Below are 20229 nucleotides of genomic sequence, written 5' to 3'. Positions count from 1 at the left end.
GCAAAAGTTAAAAAATACTCCTGAATAGTTTGAACATTGTTTAATGGAAATAACTGTTGTTTTTTATGTATATATGTTGTTTTTTATGTATATATGTATATGTATGTATATATATATATATGTGTGTGTGTGTGTGTGTGTGTGTATATATATATGTTTTTATTGAAGTATAGTCAGTTTACAATGTTGTGCCCATTTCTGGTGTACAGCATAGTTCTTCAGTCACACATGAACATACACAGATTTGTTTTCATATTCTGTGTCAAGTGATGTTCTCACCTGTCCCCACCAGCTAAATGGACAGGGCTGTAGCATGTTTGACATTCATGGTCAAGAAAGTGTGGTGAAAAAAGAAAAGAAAAGAAAAAGGCAAACAAACATAAATACAAAACAGAAACAGACTCATAGACATAGAACACAAACTTGTGGTTGCCAGGGGTTAGGAGGGTGGGAAGGGACAGACTGGGAGTTCGAAATTTGTAGATACTGACAGGTATATTTAGAGTAGATAAACAAGATTATACTATATAGCACAGGGAGATGTATACAAGATGTGGTAGCTCACAGTGAGAAAGAATGTGACAATGAATATATGTACGTTCATGTATAACTGAAAAAAGTGTGCAGTACACTGGAAATAGACACAACATTGTAAACTGACTATAACTCAATGAAATAAAATTTAAAAGATAAAAAATTAAATTAAATTAAATTAAATTTAAAAAAGAAAGCATGGTGGGGAGAAAACATATTGAGCTATTTCTGAAATTCAATGAACAGGTAAGCTAACTGCTGCTATTTTTTTCACTTACTAAAACAAATTAAATTTATTCAGAAAAGGTTTGGAGGAGGATGGGAAGGTATTTTCACTATGTTTGCATTTTTTCTCTGTTTGAAATTGTTTCAAAATTAATTTTGAAAAAAAATACACAGAAATAGAAAGTAGTACCCATGGGGGGATAAATTCAAAATGAAGACGGCTGAAGTCCATTATTATTTCAGCATTTGAAACTGTTACTCACCTTTTTTCTACTAGTTGGCAACATATAGATTGAACAAATTAATCGCTTTCTACATATTTGTAATGTACCTGACAAAAATGTTATATTTATGGGTTTAAAACTGATTCAGTATAAATTATATCAGTGATATTATTATTATTGATTACTAATACTGATGATTAACATGATGATGAAGATAATGATGATGCCAATACAAAAAGTAACATCTTGTATTCAAAATTTTAAAAATCCAAGAGAATTTTTTTGCTTAATTATGACATAGGGACAAATGTTGCCATTATATGAAAGATGGTAGAAAATAAAGAAACGATAAATTCTAGGATGACTGAAAACATCTCAGTGCTCCACAATAAAATCACAAAGAGTGAAACAAAATCAATTTTTGAGAAGTTAAGCCCTGAAACAAATAGATATTTGTTGACAGTGAGGCATAATACCTAAATATATACATTTATTGTGTTCAAATTTCAGCTTTGCTAGGGAGATGACCTTGAGAACAACATTTAAACATTTTAAGTCTTTTTTTTTAATTCAAAACAAGAATGGCAATGATATAATACCACATAGGTGGGCTATAAAGATGAAATGAGGCAATGCATGTAACGTGCTTAGCACAACGCCTGGCATATAACAAGAACTCAGCAATTTATTATTTTTATTAAGATGAATATCTGATAATCAGATTGTAGAAAGCAAGAATCACTGTCTCATTATACCATTACTTCATTTAAATTAACTTTGAATGACTGCATTTATCACATACTGTTCTGCTGGACAATTTCATGAAGAAATGTGGGCGGGAGATGTTTTACCTAATAAACAAATTCAAATACTTTTGATAAAATAGTTATTTTTTTGTAAATATACAGGATATATGTATCAGGATACTTTCCAAAGCAGTTTCCCTTTTCTTATCACAACCATCTGAATAGCAGCCTAGAGTGAACACCATCTCTATTTTACAGTGTAACAGCTTACAGTTGCAATTAGCATAAATCCAATAGAGAGAGTCAAGCAACAGATAAAGTAGTAGAGTAAATATTATATGAGTGACAAGGAAGTAATGAATAGAGAAAAGTGACTCTTTCCTCCCTCCCTGGCTTCTTTATTAAGTGGGATCAAATTATTTCTTCAAATCTTGCAGGACTCCTGAAATCACCCTGTTAGTAGAGATATTATATTATCAAAAGTAACTATGAATAAACGAGGTCATTCCTAAAAGGGAGTATAGCGAAGTCACACAAAAAGGAAAAGAAAATATTATTAAATGATCTGTCCTTTAATCTGCAAAGTGGCTCACCGCTACCCTTGCACCTTTCAAAAATATCCCAGGGAAGCTCACCCTTTGTAACCAGTTTCATGAAAGCAATTCTCTGCATAATTTAGGGAAAAGTCCCTAATTATTGGAAGACTCCAAGCACGAGACAGAAGAGATACTCTTCCTGTACTTCAGAAAATAAAATGTATTGCTAAAGTTCACTGATAGCCAAAGAAAAACTGATGCCAAGTGATAACTGGCTAAAATTGTCTATAAAGAAGAAGCCAAGACTGAATAAAATGTTAAGACTCCAAAAATACACAATTTTGTGTTCTAATTTACTTAGACAAGAGTATTGGCTCAAATTCATGTAAGGTTCTATTTTAATTTGTGGACGTCATAATGAGGTGGGGTTTTGTCCTTAGTTCTCTAATTAGTTCAAGTCTCCACCTTCCCCGGCTGCTCTCCTGGGCTTCAGCTCGGAGCTGAAACAGCCTTTGCAATGTACCCACAAAGATGTAACACTGGTACTTCTTGTTTGACATCTTGAAAAACAAACAAGCATATTCTGTTCTTTTAATTCTGCAGTGTAAGTTATGACATAAGCACATCATTCGGGATGGAAACTTCAGTCATTTCTACCTCCTTTTCTCAACATGCACACCTGGTATGCCTCTAAACCCCACTGAGTCCGTATTTGCTTTCACTGCATCGCTGCGCACACTGCGCTCATCTTGGTTCTCACAATTTCTCACCTGTGTGATCTCTGTTTTCTGTGCTTCTGTTCTCTCTCTACTCAGTCCATCCTCCACATTCTGATAAGTCACAGGCCTGCAACAGAGGCCTCAAATATTGCAATTCAATTTAAAATATTAGTATATTTCCCACTTCTCCTGAAGTTATGTTTGTATCATTACCATGGCTTACAGAACCGTTCATTCTCTGAATCAATCTCATTTCAGCATCTCTCCTTTCAGGGTCACACGTCTACCTTCCAAATGGTCTTGACTACCTGCCGTACATTTTATCAATTTTCTGTACCTGGTATCTCACTCCTCCTACCATCTTTGATTATTTAATTCCATTCAGTCATACATCAACTCATTTAGATATCCATTCACGTAAATTTCAGTAAACATCAGCTAATGCTAGGTGCTGATAAGGCACTAGGAGTTTAAAGATGTAAACCAAAGCTCCTTTCTTTTGAGAAGTTTGGTCTGATGGAGAGAAAGAATGTTTTTTGTAATGTACTTCACAAGGGCATGATGGAGCTCTGGCTGAGTCAGCACAGGAGGATGCAGGATCCATCGTGAGGATGCAGTGAGGGCTGTGCGGGGACATGGCACTAAGGGACAGGTCTCATGTCACATCCGGTCACACCCCAATCCATCCTTTAGATGCCAGGACTCTGCACACTTACCATGGCGCTCACTATTTTGGGTACAAATATTTGTTTCCTCAAATACACTAAGTTCTTCAAGACTAGATTCTGCATCTCAAACATTTTCATATCTCAGCATTTATTATACAGTCTGGACCAGTTATGGATCAATAATCTTCTACTGTGGTTGAATGAATCTATGAAATAATGAGTCAGAGGTTTAGATATGATCTCAGGGAATATCATATTTTGACTGTATCATATTTTGACTGTATCATCATCATCATCAATAATAACGTGTCAAGTGCTGGTTACACGAGGAAACTGAAACTCCAAGAGATTAAGTAAATTGCTTTTGCGAAAGTCACATAAGAAAAAAGTTTCCAAGTCAAAATTTACACTCAGACAATCCAGCACTATGGCCCTCGTTTGACCATGTTTCATGAAGCTATTATATCTTTGTATACATATATAATATGAAAGCTTTAAAAAAAAAGCTATGAAATTATGAGAAAATGGATTTACACAGAGATGAAAAACTGAAGACCCAAATAGACAGACTATAGAAAAGATTCAGCAAATTGCCAATAGTCTCTGAAGGAAACTACGCATCCTCCAGGACATTTTAAAGGACTACCTAAAATAAACTTTGTAAAGTTAAATATGTATTATAAATTATGGCCTCAAATTACTAATATTTCCCTGATGAGGAAATATAGGTTACATTGAAAATAACTTGAAACCACCGAGGAACTTTTTTAGAACATGGGTACCTCGTAGGCATAAAAGAACATTTCATCCATAGATAATGAGAAAATATACCAAATCATATTCTTAGGCCCAAATTCCCTTAGGTTAACAGAAAGCGGGGCTTTATTGTGAATTACTTTATGATCTAGAACAGAACATATAAGTTGGTAACAGATGAAAAAGCTATAACCAATTCAAGCTAGACGTGAAGAGTTTAGCCCAAAGAACACAAACGCCAACAATGATACTTTGAATATTTTGAATATTTGAAATAAATATTTTGATATTTATTCATATCATTGCTACATTTCTATTAAGGGCTCATAAATAGTTCAGATGGAAATGATAATCAGAATTTTTTTCTAGAAAATGTGGGAGCAGACCAAAAAACGGGGCTGGAAGAGTCAGGAGGTACAACGCAGAGCCTAGACACTCAGCAGCCTGTGAGCAGAGGGCAGTGGGAGACACACTGTCCAGGAGCCATCAGGGAGGGAGGTATGCGGCCACTGCTCAGGTAACTAAAAGTTGCTGAGAAGGAAGGCGGGGGGCAGGAAGATGCAGAGTGGAACCAAGAGGATGGTAAACGAAGTGGATAGATGGAAATGATACAAACAGCAACACAGTTAACAACAGAAAGTAAGCATGGCTATATTGCTTTCCAATAATAATTTTCTTTTAATGGAAAATTAAGACGTAAATATTATTTGAAAATGGTTATTAAAGGAAAGTAATATGCACACGCAAAAAAAAGCTAGGGATAATTTTCTCGCCTGTTAACCAATTAACAACGACAGCAGATCTCTGCAAGCCTGGTTCCTTTTCACGGCCACGGAAACCCTCCATGTCTGGACTTTACCTGTGGTTGCCATGACAACCCTCATCTGTGCTTTCCTAGTTCATCAGCCCAGCCGCTGACCATGCTGCACAGCCCACTTGGTTTGCCCGCCAAATCCGCTAAAGGAAATACACTTCCCTTTCGGACTGCACCAGCGAGCATAATAGAGTCTGGGAATGCTTTAAGGTAGTGCTGCTTTCTGTATCTCATTTCTCTCTGAATCACTTGGAGAAATTCCTTGGGGCTTTGAAGTGCAAATTTCAAGAGAAAAGTTCCAAGGGAATAGAACGGGTCTTCTGATTTGGGTTATGATCAACAGACAACAGAACAGAAGTGACATGTGTATAACTAATATGTCCTTCTGCTTAAAAAAAAAAAGTCAGATTTAGTTCCTTTGTAGCACACACCCTGCTGATTGTGAACAGTCCTACTATCTTAAAATCACTCTGTAATTCTTGTGGTAGTCTGGTTGAAGTGAAGTGTCTGAAATCAATTGGAAAAGGAAAATGCCATAAGGATGCACTAAAGCAGAATTTCAAGCAAGTCAGCATAGCTGTGGAATGGTGGGACACTGGCCAACTGAGCAGGCAAGAACAGACAGCATCGCTCTTTTGAAGCAAAGGCATCAGGCAGATATGCCATGAAGAGGCAGAGCTTAAAGAGTGCCAGGTTCTGCAAATAGCTATTATTGCCACAAATAAAAATACCACCATCCCATGCACATCTCTGAAAAGGATTGCAAGTTGCTATTTTGTTGGGGTTTCTGCCATATTTATGCATAAAGATGGCATTCACATAAAATCAAAGGATATATATAGAGAGAGATGTATATATACATATATAGAAATAGAATATCAATTTATGTATAGGAAAGTCCAGCTGAGAGGATTTTATTTTTATGTTTGGAACAAAAGTATTTTAAAATTTTAAACTGATAGACCCAAACTGTTATGATTTCTGTCCCAAAGGTGAATTCTTACGTCGTTTGTTTAATTTTTACATTACTTCTCAAATCTTAACACATATTTTAAATGTTAGTCACTTGCTATATTAGTTTCCCTTTGCTCCTGTAACAAATTATTACAAATGCAGTGCCTTGAAACCACACAAATATATCATCTTACAGTTCTGGATGCCAAATCTGGACTGGGTTAAAATCAAGTTGATAAGTGGTGTTCTCTTTCTGGAGGCTCTAGGAGAAAATCCACTCCTTGCCTTTTCCAGCTTCTAGAGTCTGCCCACATTCCTTGGTTCATGGGTACTTTCCATCGTCAAAGCCAACAATGGGCATTTGAGCATTTATCACACTGCATCATTCTGCCACTGAGCCTTCTGCCTCCCTCTTCCAAGCTGAAGGACTTTTGTGAATCCTTTGGGACCTCCCAGATAATCCAAAGTTGTTGTATTAAAGCAAGCTGATCAGCATCCTTAATCCAACGTACTATCTTCAATTCCCATTGCCATGTAATCAAATATATTCACAGATTCCAGAGATTAAGTCATAGACATGAACATATTTTTTTGAAAGGAGAAGGGTATTACTCCGTCTGCTACACATGAGTTTCCTGTTGTTGTAGAATATGAATCATGGGAGGGAGGACAGGGTCTTGTACCTACTGTAGTTCTAGAGTGTTAGCACAGTAAATCAATAGGTATTTGCTGAATAAATGTAAGCGGCAAATACAGCCTAGTGGAGATTACGTTACTCTGTGCATTCACTCAGAATAGTTACATGAGCTATGGCATACAAATTCTAAAATGGGAAAACATTCTTGGTCAAGAAAAGAGCACTGTGGGTTGTTTTCCTGATAATTATTTTATTTGATGTGAGCATAAATCAAATAACAATAAGCCTCACACTTTCTGCAAATCATTGTGAAAGAAAATGTTAAAAAAGAAAAGCCCAGATTATAACACTTTCTTAGGCGAAATATATAGGACGTTTATAATTTGAAAAGCACACCTCTTGAGCATGCAAGAATAAGTTAAATGTTAGAGTTTTCTAAGGGAAGACTTTACCAAAAGGCCTGGTAACTATGGGCACCAAGAAAAAACAAGAGAATGCAGAATGGAGAGAGAGCACATGCATTCTTTCTTTTGTTTTGTTGCTTGAATGTTTCTCTTGCTCAAATAATACAATCCCTCTTTAGGACAATTTAAGTGAAGGCTGGATGCTGGTGCTTTGATGTTGGGACAAATGTGTGACTGGGTTCAAAGATGATGCTATGACGGGTCAATGCATGATCTTGGCTAGTCTGTAAGACACCTTTGTGAAGATCAGTACACAGTACCCATTTCTGGGTATGGCTCCGCTCCAGGGCATCTGGATGTGAATGGAATCAGCTCTTCTCTCTCCCTCAATCTAACGTCCTTAACATGCACAACTGTACACAGCAGCCTGGAGAGAGGGATGGTGTGGGTGACTAGAAGCAATTGGCATCACAAGAAAAAGTCAGAGAAACATGCGTGCGAGAAAGGAGAAATAACTGTGGGAGATCTAGAAAGAAATTAAAGTTTTCCCGTGAGTAGCACGTAAGTCACAGGTTCCAACCCACGAGATCATTATACACACGACTGATCATGTCAGTAACAGCAGGTTTTAAGAACAGGAAATGAAGCACACACTTTAGGCTCAGGTGGGTTGAAAAGGCAATTTTCATAACAGAGGTAGAGGGGAGGAAGACAAATCATTGCCTTTTGGTCACTGTGAATTGAAAGACACTCCAGGCAACATGGAAAAGGTGAATTTTAAAATTCATGCACCAGTAATGGTGGGATGTGGCTGATACGGTATTATCTCTTAATTAAATTTCTTAATATAACTAAACTAAAAGTACTTGCAGTATGTGATGTAATTAAAGTCATAATGTCTCCCCTCTGCAGAAGGTGTGTCAGCACAGTGGTTATGTAACTGGTAAACTAGCAGTAGCTTGACCTCCACACAGAATTCATGAACCTGAGCACAACACATTTTCTCTAGACCATTGGTTTCTTTATCTTTAAAATGATAAGACTGAATGAGACATACTGCAAGGTCTCTTTCAGATCTAAAGAAAATACACACCTACAATGGAAACGTACCTGAGCGTCCACATGGTCCAGTCTCAGAGGTACCACATTCAAAAGCATGCAGTCCAGCAATTAATCATTAAATAAATATAAAAACACCTAAACACTTTTCTCCTCCTTTCCAGGAAAACACAAGATGAGGAAGGGATTCTTTCTGCACAGGAAGCTTCTTTAAAAAAATCTTCCTTCTCCTTTGCCACTGCTTTCAATATTCTCTGTACAGATGGGAGCTAATCCTGGAAATTCTCTCTCCCACTCTCAACTTCTCTCCTGAACACCCACCTAGACCAAACAGCACTTTGTCTCTCTCTGTCTTTCTCATCCCTCCCCTAGAGTCTCTTTTGCATCGATCAGATCGACCAAGTCGCAGTCTAGGTGGATAAGAGTCCGGGGTAGATCAAATTGCCCCTACATGAGTATCTTTGCTACGTAGTACATGTTGGCAATTTTGTCCCTACTGTGACTCAAGTTTTTAACCTCATTTCTTGAAAAATCAGCCCCAAGAAGAAATGTGATTTTGTTTCATACATTTTTCATTTGACAGCCTTTGCTGGGGCTGAAATTAGAATATTTGGGGTCTACAGTGTAAGCATAATAGAAAGACAATACAATATTATCTGAACTAAATTTAGTCAATCTTTTATTTCTATGTGAAAAATAATGAGATGAAGTCTTTCTTTTCACTTTAGCCTTTAAACTTATTCTTTCATCTTTTAGTGTAAAATTCAAATTGAACTTTAGTTATTGGAGAAATGATATACATAGATGGACAAATATTCGTTTTCTTTCTTGCCAGAGCAAATATCTGAACTCTGATTATCTGGACAAGAAAATTTAGGAATTTTCAGCATGGTTAACATTCACACATACATTCCAATTTCAAATAGAAAGAGGAAAACCACTGCCTTGGATAATTAAAGTAACATCGAATCCATGACAATATTTTACCTAAATAATATATTTCATTTAAGATGCATAGAAATCATTTTAAAACACTGAATTTAAATCACCGCACTGCAGTGTATCCTTTCCGTTGCCTTTGAAGTCAATCAGCGCAGAGTTTGAAAGGAGGCTAGAAACTGGGCAGAATGTTCCTAAAACACTCTAGGCTCCTCAGATGAAAGGTGCTACTTAAGGACAAAGTATCATAATGATTTCAACCTATTTAACAACTCCACTGACTTTCACGCCAATCCCTAACTCGACCTCACCTATTTGGTACTTAGAGGTAAAATCCTCAAGTTAAATTTCTCCAGTGGGGTGCGTGTAACTTTGCTTCATAAAACAAGTTCAGAAAAAAATAACATCAAAAGAGGAAGATTCCAAAAACATCGCATTCTATGTCTGTAAAGAGGATAAAATCCTTCCATTAGGAGAGAAAGCACGAGGCTAACACTCTTTGTTCCTAAAGAGATTGGAAGAAAGGGTTACTTTCTGCAAGAGTAGAACATCCTGGGTGTTCTTTCTTTTTGGTTTTTTGGAGGTTTGTTTTTCGCAATTTCTTTACTGAGGTATAGTTAATGTACAATGCCGTGTTCATTTCTGATGTGCAGCATAGTGATTCGCTTCTACGTGTATACATATATTCTTTCTCATATTCTGTTTCATCATAGGTTATTACAAGCTACTGGATATGGGTCCCTGTGCTCTACAGTAGGTAGGACCTAGTTTATCTGATTTGTTCTTGATATTGAATAAAGTCCCTGATAACGCCTCTGGACTGGGGATACAGTAGATGGTCACATGTTTTCTTCTTAGTCTGTATTTTCAAGTAGCAAAGAAAATTGCGACTTGGGCACAGTGGGCTGTAGGGAAGAGTTTTTCCCTACCTAAAAGGCATTCTCAGTTTGAGTTAAAAAAAAAATTGAGGATTGTGGAGAAATGGTATTTCCCCCTTCTAAAAATTCATTCCAAATTCAAAAATCATTGAAAAATACATTTTAAAATTCTAATGAAGATTCATTTAAAGTGGCCAACTATGGAATTTCCTCTCTTTTAATTTATCTTAAATAATTTTTATTAATATAAGTAGTACTGAAAACAATATAGCATCCTTTTCAAGAATTTGAGCATCCCTGGTAACGCTGATAAATTTTCACTGTATCTCCATCTTGGTCCCTTCAGTTCCTTCTCATCCCCTGACCCCTCACGTCATCTAGGGTAATCATTGTTACAAGTTTGGTGAATATTATTATAGTATCATTAAAGTAATTTTATTATAAAATATTTTCTCATTATTCATTTTTCTACAATGCATTTGGCTTAAACTTTTTTTAAAAGAAAAATACTATTATTAAGATGAGAAAATAGTATCGTTCTTTTGCAATGAACACTTTTATATGTCTTCTTGCTAAATTATTTGTGAGTTATCACATTTCCCATCATGGAACTTGTAACCTTTTCAGTGACTCTGAGCTCATCTCTCTTAAGTGGGAGAGTGTATGTTGAGGACAGCGCACAGCACGACCGTGTTTACACAGGAAGAAGAGGTCTGCCCAGTGGGCACTATTCAGGGGCCTCCCACCAGGGATCTGAGTTCCTTGGCCTTTTTCAAACCTCACCCTGTCCTTCATTTCTGCAGGCCCCAAGGTTTGACCGACCAGCTGACTTCTTTCTAACTGTTGTTCAATCTCATAAACCTTCTCGTGCTGCTAGACTGCAATCCTAGGTGATTCATCACTGTGCTGTGGGCCCGGGAAACGGCACAGTGCCCAGGAATAACCACAAGCCTTGAAAGAAAACCTGCAGAGTCATCAAAATGTGTCAGAAGACATAGGAAAACCCTTTGAGGAGTGTATCTGTGGCATCTTTCTGGCTCTGACTTCCTACCTCCAAGTCCACACATGACCTCCCATTGGCTAGTTCTCATCTACCACCAGTCCAGAAGCTCAGCTACTAGGAACACAGGAGCTAAGGATTACAGAGCTATGTTTTAAACTTGAGTAGAAAATAAAGTCAAAGACATTCAGATACTAAGAGATAGAAACAAGGTTTAAGGTAAGAGTTGACCCAAATTAGTGACCCGGTCAGGCAAGTTGGCAGCTCAAGAGTGGACAGGGCAGCTGACCATGGCAGTCTGAGACCTTGAGCATCACTGGGAAAATGATCCATGTTATGGAGATGAATTATCATGTCCCTCAGCTCGGATGCTAGTAAACATGTGTGTTGAATGATGAAACTTCCATATTTGGATTTCATACTCACTACACAATCATTTTCATTCAACCTGGATACCCATGTATGTTTGCGTACAAGAAACATTGAGCTTTGTGATTCCAAGAATTCTTACTGAAAATGCACACATGTTTACATGTGTGTATATGTGTACAGGTATGTGTATGCGTTTACACGTATATACACATACTCAGTCTTTTTAGCAGGGCTAATGTGATCCATTCCTAGGAGTGGATACATTCTCAGTGTGTTGACATCAAGCTTCTGAGACTATAAATTTAGCTCTAGATCCCAGTTTGTGGCAAATTCTCAAAAATAATAAAGATCACGTGCCCTTCCCATGGCTATTTCCGCCCTAACATGTCCGTGACTGCCATTAGAAATAACCATAACCCTCACGTGGAGACCTGGGCCCGTTTAGATGAACCTAACAAGGAAAAGTGACATTATGTAGGTATGTTTCACACAATCACCCCCCCCAAAAATCAGGGAAAGAGCAGCTGTAATGTCAAAAACCTGGGGCATTTGTTCTGTCAATAAACTATGCCAAGCCTCCTATACTTTTGAAGAACATGGGATCAAACTGATAAAATATTAGCTATAAATAGTTGAGATCTTATGGGAAGAGAAAAAATTCATAAATATGCATTGGTCGGTAATCAATCAACCTTCAAACAACCTTGTGAGGTAGTCAATGTTATCCGTATTTTACAATAAAGATATTGAGGCTTAAAACGGCAAACATCACGTCCAAGGTTCACAACAAGCAAGAAGTAGGAAAACCGGAACTGGGAGCCCAGTTTGCTTCCAAAACTAGAGTTCCTCACAGCCGCACTGGGTGGGGTCCTGGTGCTCGGGGTGCTCTGGTGGGCAGGTCCCCTCATCATGTGCATTCCTCAAGATTTCAGCAATGCTTTATAACTTAAATCAGTAAGTTGACTTGAGGAAATCTGCTCGCTCCATTTCCCCAAATCACCACATGAAGCGGACTACCAAACAAATTTAAGCCCAAATTAAACTAAAACCTGCCCGAATCCCTATTCCCTAAATGCCATCTAAATCACCACTAAGCCTTGCCCCCTTCCTCTTTCATTAACTAAGCAGCTTCCTCAATATCGCCTCTTTCTGGAATGACTTGTAGATTATGGTGCCACCCAGGCAGTGGCCTGGGGCCAGAGCATGCCAACTTCCGCAGGCATGGAGGTTTACAAGTCTCCCTTTTATGGTCTTCCTTTGCCTTCAGATGCCACGTGTAGGTGCCCCGGTACACTTTACTCTGTTTATCCGGGTGACACAGAAGCCTCAGTCCATCCTTAACTCATGGTTAATTTCATGGAATCATCTCCTCACATCCCCTTCTGATTCACTTGTTCCTGGTAATAAAAATCTTCCCCGTCTATCTTCCCCGTCGCATCTTACTTCATGTAAGATGACTCTCATGAAACAAGGAGCAAGAAGAACAGTGCACAGGAACAGAAAGGGTTTTCAAAACCTAGGATATCAGATCGAGCACCACCACTGATGTATCTCAAGTGGAGCTAGAAACGTGGATAGCATCGCTTAAGTGGATAAAGTATGTTGGCCGACCCTACGTTCCTTATGAGACTAACATCACTCCCATAATCACCAACCTCAAGAAGAAAATATAACTTACAAAAGCCCAGACCATACCCTGTGCCATTATCTTTAAGGTCCTGGTTTATACTCAAACTTACCAGTTAATAAAAATATAAATATATATATATACATACATATATACACATTTCCATTGACAATTCCAGCCCTAGTAAAATAATCTCAATGTTTTACACTTCTTTGGAACACGTCAGTTAGTTTCATTGTCACCTGCAAAATACCCATGACTTCTGCAACCCATCCGATATTAGCAAAGCATAAGAAAAACCAGTCTCTTAGTCATATCACAAAAAATATTCCTAATGTTTAAGGCGAATGCATGTGGTACAGTTAATATCCTGTCTTATCTAAATTACTGTATTATTAAGCCATAATATAATGAAAATCATCATAAATCTTATATTATTCTAAACAATGTTATGCTTGAACTGAGCATCATAGCCCTGCTCTGACGCTACTTCTGTAACTTAGAATAGAAACTTGAACAAGTTTTACATATATTCCAATTTAATGTATTGTCTGTTATAACCTGAGTAAAACAATATGTACAAACTTGAAAAAATATGTAACTCTATATAAATAATGTGCTTTAGGTAATTTGAATCATTTTTATTTTAAAAAATGACTTTATCAAATCTCAAATTACTTCAGCCTGATGTTCTTGCAGTTTAAAAATGTGGTAACTATTTTTGTTGTAATAAATAACTCACCCTAAGTAAGGCAGTCAACATTACAGACCCTTTTTAATCTTAAACAGGTTAAAAGGAAAATTAACACAGAATGGATAATCATGTAATAACAGATAATGCCTGCCAGGCCTTGCAAATGAATATTTGGCTGCAATGAGGTTCATTTGTCCTTTCATTGCAACTTTTAGAAATTTGCATTTCTAAAAAGAAATTAGACTGCTTTATACAGTAAGATCCATTTGCTTTAAAAGTTATAATTTTCAGAACAAATGAATTTTTTACTCAAGTTCTCCAAAGATCATTTTGATGGATACATTTTACAATATTGCAATTGCCTTTTCAAGTTTTCTGGGATTCAATGTATAATTAATCTCTCTATTACAGACTGTGTCTCAAATTACATGTTTCAGCATAATGTAAGTCCCATCAATGAACTGTGTTGCTGATGACCATGTAGACCCCTGAGTCTCCAGGCTTTACCTCTACTGCAGGCTAAATTTTAAGAAAAAATTATTTTCCTTTCAGAATTTATGAAACAAAAAGAGAGAGCATTGTAGGTTTGGTTTTAAATAGAACTGGGAACCTGTGAAAAATTGTAAAGTTGTCTTACAAGAGTTTTCATACTATGACAATAGACCAAGGAAGAAAAAGATAAAAGGGAAAAAACAAGCCACCACTTACCAGGTGTGAAATTGTACCGAGCTGAAAATCCCATAGATTCCAACTCGCCATCAGCAAAAAATTTAATCCATAGAAATCTGCCGCTGGATTTTATTACAGGTGGATTTTGTTGTCCACAAAAACGTCCAATTATTGGAGAAAATCCAAAAGGTCCATCTCGAACTTCAATATGATCAAATTTGCACTCCCAAGACGGTTCAATAGAGTACTTTTCATCAAAGTAAAGTTCAATGCACTGTCTTGGGGCAGCTGAAAAAAACAAGAAAGAAAAACTATGTCTAGAAGGTCCTTTTTAAAGCTGTAGTTCAATTTTTATGATTCTACTTCAGATTTTAGCTAAATACGTTCTATCAAACTTTGATCACGATACACATAGAAACACAAAGCAGGTTTTTTACACTTAGCAGTCTAAGAGAAAACATTTTTATAAGAGTGTCTAAGGATGATTCTTAAAACTGATGATGTTGCAAAAGATATTGTTCTGATATAAAACTGGCCATTATAGTGTCTAATACAGTATGAACAAATCGCAGTATTTTTGTGAAAGGCTGTGAACTCAGGTTTAAAAAGTAGAGAAGCATCTTTCTGTCACTTTTCCCATATCTCTGGGAGAACCCAGTCTGAAGGTCAGAAACCCCCTGAGATTTGTCCAGCAAGGAGTTACACAATCGAGAGTCCCAGTCAGAGGTCTCGATCCGATCAAGGTGTGTATCCAAGGATGTGAAGAGTCATTTTTCTAGAACACAGGTCTTATCATGTCACTCTCAGGTTTAAACTTATTCACCAACTCTCTATCAGCTTTAGGAAAATGATCAACGCGCTGGACATGTAGGTTTTCTGAAAGTGTGCTACAGCTCAAACCACCAGGGTCTTTTCACCCTGTGCACAGCCCAAGCTCAGACCCCTTCAGGCACATTATGTGTCTTAAGATACTGTACTCTTTCAGGCTTTCCTGTGTTTTCCCACTTTCTCAAGTGTCTATATACCTCCAATCCAACTCCTGTTTATGTGGGAAAAACTGCTTTTAGAAAAAAAAAAAAGCTCCTCTCTAAATCTACTCAGTAAAGATAAAAAAATCTATCCATCTTCTTTTTTTCAGCACTCAAGCACAGTACTTGTCTTTGTGGATTTCCCAGAAAGGGTCATTGTTGAGCGAACTGTAAATAGCATATCTTCATAAACGTGTCAATAGCGCTCTAACAATCACGGAGGAGCCTGCTAGGGCGAGCAGCTCTCTAAAGCTTCACGTGGACTGGACGCATTTACTCATATCCTTCCGCCCCTCCCTTGTCAGGGCCAAAACAGTTCAAAATTCTGGCATCCCATTCAGCCAGGGTCCCCCCAGACTAGCCATTACATTTGTTGGAATATCCACCCTTTGATCCTAGTTCGTGAACAGCTGTCTTGAGTCCTTCGAGTGCCTCCCACGCACTTGGCTCTCTTCAAAGACCAACGCCTTCCAGAAACCTGGAAGTTAAGACCTGGCACAGCTGGGCCTGCTCCCCATGTGGTCAGCGATCATTCTGAATGACTGCTGTCCCCTCCACACCAGTTCTTAAATACACATTGACTGTCACCTTTGAACGGCTTTAAAACGAAAGCCTTGCAGGCCTGGGTATCAAAATGTATCCAGAACTGAGATACATGATTACTTGAAAATGAGTGCCTTACAGAATAAAATATAATCCTGACACTCTCTGGCTTTTTTTTTTTTTTTTTTTTTTACAGTTCATGTTGCCTTTCTCCTGACCCTGCCGTCCCTTACATGTTATTTTCCAGAAATTTGTTCTATGTCTTCTTTCCTCTCTAGCCCAGACCTCCAGATGCCAGTGGCATCCCAATGGAGAGACATTCTAATATAATAATATTTGCAGCTCCATCTAAGACCAATTAAATCAGAATTCCTGGAGAGAGACCCAGGCATCTGTATTTTTTCAGAAGGACTGAAAAACAGTGCTCCAAATACCCTTTAGATAATTTTATTCATACTAACAGCCTCAACAGCAATCTCTATATTTATGACCTATAAATATATATATTTTTCATACCAGAATTCTCCACCGAGCTAAAGACCCACATATCCAATCTCTTTATAAAACATCCCCATAAACACCAAACTGAACACATTATTTTTCCTTTAAACCCCCTTTGGCCACCTCTATTCCTCATCCAGCACAGCAATTCCTTCTAACAAGCCATCAAGCCACAACTTTTAGAAGAGCCCTGGGATTGCCTATTTTCCTGTCTCCACATCCACTCACTCAAGATTCAGTTTCCCAAATACCTCTCATTTCTTCCCTTGACTCCACCATCAACCTCACTTCCATAGTTCACGCATTTACCATGGTTTACTTCGTCATTCACGGTAATTTCAGCTTATGCACTTTTTCTCCAGTTAGTTCCTCAAAATCTCACCATATCATTCCTCTCCTTAAATTATTTCAATAGCACTCCACTGTCTGCAACGTGAAGTCCAGACTTCCCTGGGTGGAAGACGAAATAGCAAGTTCTCCTTTCTCTGAGACCACCTACCCTTTAGCCGCCTCGCTTGCCCCTCCCCTCACTCTGTGCTGAAGCCTCACGATGCTACACGTGGGCGAGCAACCCCGCCGTGTCTCTGAACCGCTGCACGTGCTGTTCTGTCTGGGGAATGAGTATCTCCTGAACGTTCTTTAAAACTGAGTGCAAGCATCTCTTCCTCCTTACAGCCTTTTTGCCTTTCTCCCTATTCCAAACACTGCTCATTTCAGGGCCCCTTTAGATCGTTTACTGAAAAAAGCGTAGTCCCCAGATGGTATTGTAAGTTCCATAAGGCAAACACCATGTCTGTTCCATCCAATACTCTCTAAACTGTATCTACAAGCATGGTTGTTTCTTAGTAGTTGTTCAATAAATATTTGTTAAATTATGAATTAAAAAAAGGCTAATATGAAGGATTCCAAGAAGGGTATAGAAGTATGATTAATAGTAACAGGAGGTTCTGTTCATTTACCAACTTCAGGTTTTATCCTTGGCGTGATTATAAATGAGTGCAAATGTGTGCATGACATTAAAATCAAGTGTTAGCAATGCTGTTAAATTATCAATAATAGTAAACATGAAAACAATTAACATGCAAAGATTTTCTTCTAAGTTAATCCTCTGAGCAAGAGAATTAGTTGATGCTATTCTTTTTAATAATCTGGAGTTTTGAAATACTGTTGCTTCAAAACACAAATTACATTATATGAAGTTAAGCAAGATATTTAACATTTCTGTGCCTCAGTTTCTTTACATGTAAAGTTGGGACAACAAAAATACCAACTTCCTATGATTAAGTGTTTATAAGTATACATATACACACACACACACACACACACACACATATATATATATATATATATGTATGTATACACACTGTTGTCCTTAGGTATCTGCTGGGGGGTGGGAGCAGGGGAGGGTTTTTTCCCAGGACCCCCTGTGGACACCAAAATCCAAGGATGTTCAGGTCCCCTACTTGGCCCTCCATATCTGCATCCGTGAGCTTCACATCCTCAAATTCAATCAACCGAGGATCTTAAACTAGCACTATGCGATGCAGTTACATATTATATGTACTACAACATATAGCAGATATGTAATATTAACTTGATAGAAAGAACAACTAATTTTAACCCAGGATTTCCACATTTCAATTTCCTTTTCTATCAATCATAAGAGGAAGAAAAACTGCCAGAGCTCAGTTTCTTAGCTTCGACCTTTTATATCAGTGTTTATTCCTTTTCCTTCTTCTTGTAATATGGTATGTCTTTGCTAAAAGTTCAACTTGACGCATGACGAGAAGAGAGGAAGGATCTTGGCTCAAAAATTACAAAAAGAAAAACACTCATTTCTAAATGAAATTTTTGAAATCAGTTAGACCAGAAAATCTTTTTTATTTGAAAGACCTATCAAATTAAAGTGCCCTTCACTTACAGGTAAATAGTGAGCAAACACATTCTTTTCATTAAGGTAGCTCTATGTGTGAGTGTGTGTGTATGTGTATGTGTGTGTGTGGTGCGGTGGTTGGAAAGATTGCAAGTTTGGGGCTATTAGATATTAATGCTTATAATATTGAAAACTTCTATCACTGGAGGAAATGTTCATATATATATTTTAAATTGTACTTAATAAGAGAGGTGTCCACAAGGGTAATGGAAATGGAAAACATTCAAAGAGAAGTGAATCCCTTTTTCAGCATTTTTTCATCCTTCAAGCTAGGGAAAAAATGATGAAAAGAAGCATCGTCATTTGGAATCGAGACTTTGGCATGAAAAGCATGAAAATGCACTTATTAGCACAAACTAAGGCAACTGCTACTCAGATTGATGTTTGGAAAATAAGATTGTAAGTTTATTTCTGACATTAGTATGTTTTTTTTGTGCTTCATATTACTAAAGGGAAAAATAACAAACATATAGGCTATTCTAATCATTGTTAAGCCAATGAAATACCAGTTGCCAAAAGCGTTACACATTAGGAAACAGTTTGCCAACCATGCGTCCATTCCATTAATTTAGAATTCCAAATCAATTAAGTCAACTGCAAAATAAACTGTTGTTGATTTCTTTTTCTCCCCCAGAGTTTATCTGTTTATAAACCATTAGAAATAATTTCAATATTAGCTTGATCCCCGATTTTACAGCTAGTTGATTCACTCAGAGATATTTCTGTGTATGGTTTCCAAAACCAATTTTTGTAATGTCTGGGTGCATATTTTCCATCCAAAGCTTGGAGACGGCCAGACTTGGCCCAGTGTCCTCTCCAGCTCTGGCGCCGCCCCCCTCACCTTCTATGATGTAGATGCACTCGCGGTCAGGGGGGTACTTGCTCGGGTAGTTGGGTGAGGTGAAGATGCCTCCATCCGCATGTTTTGTCCAAGTGCCGCACTGCACAGACTTCTGTGTTTCGGAGGTGGCTTGCTTTTCTGTTTAAGAAAAAAAAAGAAGGAAAGAAATTTAAAAGAGCCATTATCCAATTTTCTCTAAAACTAAAAATAGAGAGGACATTCTTATAATATCCATTAGTAAATTAACTTCTAAATGTTGTCTTAGTCGAAACCAATCAATTATACAGACTATAAAATGTTCAGATATTCTGGAATATTAAGAATATGGGAAAAATAGGAAAATGCAAGTAATTAGAGGTCTTCCACTTGCAATTTTTTTTTTCAAAGAAACACACCTGTTCCTTTCTTGGTTGCCCCAGACAAATGGAGGATGATTAAACTTGCTACAACTGAAACAGAAAAGAAAAATTAGAAAGATTAATGTACACTGAAGTGACCAAACTCTATAAACAACATAGTATAATTTAAAGTTAAAATGATATCAAGAAAAATTACTTTATTATTGTTAACTGTTCTGAGTAGACTCAGAACTTAACAAAAACCGATTCACAATGTACAAGTCAGAGCAACTTGGGGATCTCTTAGGAAACTAATACAAGTAAAGGATGTCTGAGATCCAGACTCCTAAGGCAAATGCCGACTTCAAGACCAAGAGGCAACATTGTCACCAACGGATGTCACATTACAGTAGGATTTCAGGAGTGTCTGAGCTGCTCTTTATGGATGACTTTGCTAGTATCTCTAAAGGGAGACAGAAGGACATCAGGCAAAAGAATGAAAAGGAAAAGTTGTATTTTCATCAACAATGTTATTGTACTGTAGAAAGTAAGTACTTAGGCAACTCCTGTGGCAGATGGGGGAGGGGAAC

General features: G+C 37.5%; 1 protein-coding gene across 5 annotated transcripts in view; it reads right to left on the bottom strand.

Moving 5' to 3' along the window:
* The window catches only part of NETO1 (neuropilin and tolloid like 1), a 74654-nt gene that overhangs the window by 51772 nt on the left and 2653 nt on the right, over positions 1-20229 (bottom strand). For all 5 annotated transcript variants that reach the window (XM_032470473.1, XM_032470472.1, XM_032470474.1 and 2 more), the window contains exons 3-5: positions 19697-19750; positions 19302-19439; positions 14495-14743 (exon numbers count right to left, since the gene is read on the bottom strand). In XM_032470473.1, the coding sequence (XP_032326364.1) occupies positions 14495-14743; positions 19302-19439; positions 19697-19750 (441 nt within the window). The remainder of the gene's footprint in view (positions 1-14494; positions 14744-19301; positions 19440-19696; positions 19751-20229) is intronic.

The sequence above is a fragment of the Camelus ferus genome, chromosome 30 (genome assembly GCF_009834535.1).
Source record: "Camelus ferus isolate YT-003-E chromosome 30, BCGSAC_Cfer_1.0, whole genome shotgun sequence".
Lineage (NCBI taxonomy): Eukaryota > Metazoa > Chordata > Mammalia > Artiodactyla > Camelidae > Camelus > Camelus ferus.
This window is presented reverse-complemented; position numbering and strand designations above follow the sequence as displayed.